The 5904-nt window shown below is 34.7% G+C and overlaps 1 protein-coding gene across 1 annotated transcript; it reads left to right on the forward strand.

Moving 5' to 3' along the window:
• Positions 1 to 1832: 1832 nt before the first annotated feature.
• LOC128890051 (C-mannosyltransferase dpy-19) lies at positions 1833 to 5720 on the forward strand. The gene is made up of 9 exons (XM_054148227.1): positions 1833 to 1983; positions 2072 to 2184; positions 2267 to 2404; positions 2975 to 3043; positions 3244 to 3579; positions 3660 to 4479; positions 4580 to 4742; positions 4819 to 4947; positions 5031 to 5720. Exons 1-9 carry the CDS (start codon positions 1848 to 1850, stop codon positions 5263 to 5265), a joined length of 2139 nt encoding a protein of 712 aa, XP_054004202.1. The 5' UTR covers positions 1833 to 1847; the 3' UTR covers positions 5266 to 5720.
• The last annotated feature ends 184 nt before the right edge of the window (positions 5721 to 5904 follow it).

Consider the following 5904-nt stretch of genomic DNA (forward strand, 5'->3'; position numbering starts at 1 on the left):
TTGCATAAAGATCCGCAGTCTACTTGTGACGAATCATTTACAGTAGAGTTTGTAACGTAAACACATTAGTTTATTGGTCCGTAGGAATTAGAAAACATCAAATTTCCGGTAAAGTACTTTTAAAAAAGGCTCTAATAGAAGAATGGAAGAAGATTCCACTTCTAATTAATTTCTAACTAATAATTTAGTTAATTTAATGCTTAGAAGAGTTGCAATAATTATAAAATCAAAAGGAAATCCCATGAAGGAAGTATTATACAGGTACTTATTAATTAATGTAAATTTCTTTTCTTTTAATGAAGTTTTAAAAATTAAACAGTTGTGCGTACACTTACTTAAACATTTCTATCGATTAATTGTTTTTTTCTTATTAATTTCGCAACTTATATAAATAGCTATCTTTTTTTGTACTCTATCTATTCCAGAGATTTCCGAGAAATATGTAGAATCTAATTGTTTATAAAAATGAAGTTAATAAATTACAATTTTACATAGTTTTTTTGGAAATTGATCGGTATACGAATACTTTCTGCACCCACTGTACTTTACGATTAATAAAAATAACCAGAGACGGTTTTTTCTTGTAAACAGAGAAAACGGTTACTTGACTACATACTTAATTTTATATTTTAAGGTTTCTTTACGACATTTCTTACAACGTTCAATATTCAACGTTCGTATATTCCGGACAAATAAAAAGCCAGAAGATGTAACTATATTGTTATTCATCGACGACGTTTGATCGATATCTAGTTAGATCTTGATAAAAATATACAATTCAAAGATAAAGTTTCGTTAAATTTCATTTAACCGTTTGGATGCAATTCTAATCACAGGCGTGTGCATAAATACATGTACATACATTCTTTTTAACAGTTCGAATATACTCAGGTAGGTTTAAAACATATTCTTCAAATTTATCCCGATTATAATATTTTCTCTACTAGAAAAAGGAAACATATCCTATAAAGTATTTGCGATTCTTTTTATTCGTTTTATTTCGATCGATGATCTTACTTAGATACTGTCCCTTTTCCACTTAAAATTATAGTTGTTTGTTTGGTTATAATTCATCTGAATTCTACGACCATTGGTTTGTTTTTAGATTTCGTTTCTAACACTCCAAAGATGATCTCAAACTAGAAAATGAAAACGTTAGGGTTTGTTTTTAAAAGTTCTTACTTTGTTCAGATGGAAATGTTTTCCGAGTTAGAGCGCAAGTTTTTAGAAATAAATTAAAATACTTCATGTCGAATAAGCTTTCGGTACTTATGTGTATAAATACTTTCTTTAGTTATTTTATTGCTTTTTCTGGAGACTATCTCCAGAATTTACAGTCCTCACATTATGTTCTTTTTGGCAGTTGATTTTGAGGCTGGGCAGAACAGCGTGCGAAAAACTTCGCGCCGCACGTAATTGGCTGCATTCAAAAATACCACCGCTCACTAAGCCGCTCTATGAGCTATACTGATACCGGTTTTAATACTAGTGGCGACATCGGTGGGAAAAAGCCCAAGTTTGTAGTGAAAATAGTTCTCACTGTTTTTTATAGATGGCATCACTAACTAAAAAGTCGATCATTATTGCTGCATTTACATATATGAAAGCAGATAAATGTTTAAATGAAATATTAAACTAATATATTGTAGTGTTATGAAGCAAAGAATCGTATTAACAATGCATTTATGATAAATAAAGAATAATTGATTAAAACGTATCGGTGGCGTCATTTAGTAGCAACAGTGGAAACTATTTTCATTATAAACTTGGGCATTTTTCCACGGATGGCGCCACTGATATTAAAACCCGCTCACAGAGCGGCTCAATGAGGGCTGATCATTCTCTGGATGCGCCTATTGAAATCGAAAATTGAAACTAGTAGTTTTCCGAAAATGGCGCCGGAAAGTGACAGAAAGCGTAGAGGTGCGGACAAAGCGCACCGTGGAAACCTCAATATGTATAAAATCGCAGTGAATCTCATTGGTACGAGCCTCTCCGCGAAGAAAGTAGACATGGACTCGCGAATTAGTTATGGGATTCGTCAAAATTCTTTCGTTTTTTTTTATAACAGGTGTGGCTTTCGGGTTTTTCCATCGGTGGCATGTGTCTACACTATTCGAAAATGACCGGCATTTCTCACATTTGTCCGAAATCGAGAGGGAAATGTCCTTTCGCACGGAAATGGTACGAGCCAGCTATCCAATTTTAAATACCGACGTATTTTTTTTATGGATGACAGGTATGATATGTTTTGTTTTCGCTTCAGGGAATGTATTACTCGTACTACAAAACAATCGCGGAATCGAAAACGTACACAGAGGGTTTAAGCAAAATTATCAACGATGACATTTCGGAACATGGAAATGTTATCAATGCCGGTCAGAAGTATAAGTTGCTGCCAGAGGTATTGTACCCAAATTTATGGATTTAGATTGGTTAGCTCAGTGTTTAGTAGAAGGTTCGGTAATTACTTGCAGTCATGATTATCACACCAATTTCAATTACTGTGAATAAGTTGTATGGGAATGTTTTCCATAATGAAAACAAATTACTTGCTCTTAGTTTCTAAGTTTCTAAGTTTTTGATAGGATACAGAGTTCAATGGGTTATTTATACTTGCTCAACCTTTGCATTTCTTCAGAGAAACTGACCAGTAAACAACTCACTTCATCTGAACAAAGTCACTTAATATGTCACAATTGCTGGTGTCATAGGTTACTAAACACTGATATATCCAATTTCTTTTCCTCTATTTTAATTTTATGTAATGCAAATGCATCTTTGGTTACTGAAACAAAACAAATGTGACTTTACTTAAGGATAACAAGAATAACAATGTTTCCTTAAATAAAATTACATTTGCCTTACTCTAGCGGTACATTTCTTGGTAAACATTTACAGCATAGCTGTAGTACTTAAGAATCACTGACTAATTTACAAGAACAAAAAGAATAAAAAAATTAATGATTTACAGTTGGCAGCTGGATGGCTTTACCACTATGCTAAAAATCTAGGAATCATATCGATAGACCAGTGTTGGCAAGTGAGACTTATTTCTTTCAGATTTGTATATAGTCGATGTTACAAACATAGAAATTGTATTAAATTAGTCTTGAGAGGACTCTAGAAGCTGTAAACTGTCAACATTGCATATAAGACTATTTACAAATGGACTTTGTATAATTAAAGAAAATAGTCCGAATGACATCCTCTGGGGGATAACTAAAAAGAAATGTCTTTTAGGTAGAAAGAGGAGACGGTGTGCCACCGGTAACCAGCTGTGAAGGCCTAGGTGTTCCTATTTATTTTTATTTGGAGATTGTTTGGTTTTGTACTATATTCACTGTAGCTATACTGTTTTATTACTCCGTGTACTTGGGTAACAGTGTGAGCAGTGGAATTATCACGGTACTGCTGTTCTTTTACAATCATAACGAATGCACACGTGTTCAGTGGACACCACCGCTGCGAGAGAGTTTTGCATACCCAGCGATACTTTCTCAGATGTATATGCTAACTGTGATTCTTAAAGAAGATACTCGGCAAAGCTGTGAAAAAGTGCCTCTGGAATTAATTTTGGTACGTCGAGTCTTTGATGGAGTCATTTGATACAAAATAAAAGTCTTTTAAGTTTAATTACATATAATTCTATTTTTTAGAAAACTGGTATGTCAACAATAATTAGTTTATGCTGTTGGCAGTTTACCCATTTTGTGTTCACGACACAAATCATTGCGTTACTTATTCTTAGATGGATGAGGATAATCTCAAATGATCTCTATACGTACATTTGTGCAATTCATGTTTCGTCCATAATGTTAGTAATGGCCGTGTCGGATGACCGGACTATATTTTTTTCTATGTACTTTTGTCTTGCGTTTACAAGTTTCATTTTAAGTCTGTTCTACAAACTATCTTTCCTTATGGGTAGAAAATTGCAAACAGGCCTCGAAGTTGTACTTATATTTGTTTGTACGAAATTATATAAATCTTTGAAATGCGTGTCTGAACACGATGAGCACGTGTTCAATATACTCAAAGCGAAATTGAGCAATTACAAGGACTTTCACACGATGCTGTATACATGCTCGGCCGAGTTTGATTTCTTACAGTACAGAAGTTACGAAGCAATCATAAAGACTCTGCTTTTACCATCTGCTATACTCGCTGGAACATTAGTACTGTATTTTTGGTACAGAAATTATAAAATTAAAGGGTACCCCAAGTGTATAGATGCAGATCTAGCCTACAACGGCCTACAAACCGGCGCTTTTATCCTTATGGCAGTTTTCATTATGAGACTAAAATTATTCATGAACCCTCATCTCTGCATAATAGCGGGCATGGTCTGTTCGAGCAAGTATTTGGAGAAACTTGGACTGAAGAGTAATACGACGAAGACTGCCGTTACCATTCTGTTAATATCCGCGATGTCCTATCATGGTTTAGAGAGACTTAAGGAAGAACGAAATATCATAGGTAACTATGCCGGGATTGCAAAGGACTACAACTTCCTTATATATTATTCTTTCTAAATATCTGTACTCTCGTTATTTTGTTTATTTGTCCTACTTTATAGGCGAATATAGCAATATCGAGCAAGAAGAGTTGTTTGATTGGATAAAGAATTATACTCCCGAACACGCGGTGTTCGCCGGAAAAATGTCTTTAATGGCGAATTTAATGCTCTCTACGGGAAGACCTATCGTCAATAATCCTTACTATGAAAGCAAAGAAATGAGGTAGACTGCTTGGTTTTAAGGCCCCGTCGTCCTCGGATTTGTCATTTCAATACTATTCGTTTGTTCTACGTTTCAGAGATCGAACGATGAAAGTCTACGAAGTCTTCAGTAGGAAAGACGTGGCTTCCGTATACTTTACTCTGAAGAACATGGACGTCGATTATGTCATACTGGAAGAGCCCCTGTGCTTTGGTTTCGCGAACTTGTAATATATAATAATTTCAGACATTCGCTGAATTAATCATGAAAATTGTATGTTCGTACATTAAAGAATCTTTCCTGCTTCAGGCCAGTTGGGTGTCAAATGATTGATCTATGGGACGTCGTTGACAACGGAACTGCAAAGGCTGCAGGAAAACCACCTCTCTGCCCAATACTCTTTCGAGAGAATTGTTACCCGTTCAAAAGAGCTTTCGTAAATGGTCGATACGTCGTTTTGCAACTCAATTATTCTCATTACGTCGAATTAAAACCAAAGATTCCCGCGTATCCTGTTCATTCAATGCATTCCGAGATGTTTTAAAGCGTGATATATGTCCTGTAAATTTTCGAGTATTGTAATATAGACTGTATATTCTTTGAACTTTGTGGTATTGTAACGTATGGTGTGCGTTCTGTATATTTTAACCCTTTACACCAAGGACGCTTCGATGAAGAGCATAGCGTACACCACGACTGTCGGAGGGCAAAGGGTTAAAATATATGTTCTAATGTATAATATACTTATATATGCCATTTAACTGAATGGAGCAAGTGGTTAGTTATATGCGTTCTTATTTTATTCTCAAAGTGAAATGAAATATACTTAATAAATATAAGTTCACTTCGTAGCCTGATAATGTATGTATGAAGAAGTTTTTTTTTGTTTACTTAAGATATTTTAGTCTTATTAAAGACCTATTATGCCAAATTATTGTACAAAAATAAAGTTGTATATTTCTATGTATATATTGCATCTCGAAATATAGTTTATGTAAATATCAATCTTTCCAAATTTACTATAACTTCGTATCACGTATGCATAGTAAACTGTCTGGCGGATTTTGCACTTGGGTATCAGGAGCACATAATATGCAAAGAGGTGCACGGTTGCGCCTACGTGCAGGCACCCGGCTCGACTTACCTGTTAATATGGGTTGCCTAATTCTAGGGGCTAATTTTC

The sequence above is a fragment of the Hylaeus anthracinus genome, unplaced genomic scaffold (assembly GCF_026225885.1).
Source record: "Hylaeus anthracinus isolate JK02 unplaced genomic scaffold, UHH_iyHylAnth1.0_haploid 12000, whole genome shotgun sequence".
Classification (NCBI taxonomy): domain Eukaryota; kingdom Metazoa; phylum Arthropoda; class Insecta; order Hymenoptera; family Colletidae; genus Hylaeus; species Hylaeus anthracinus.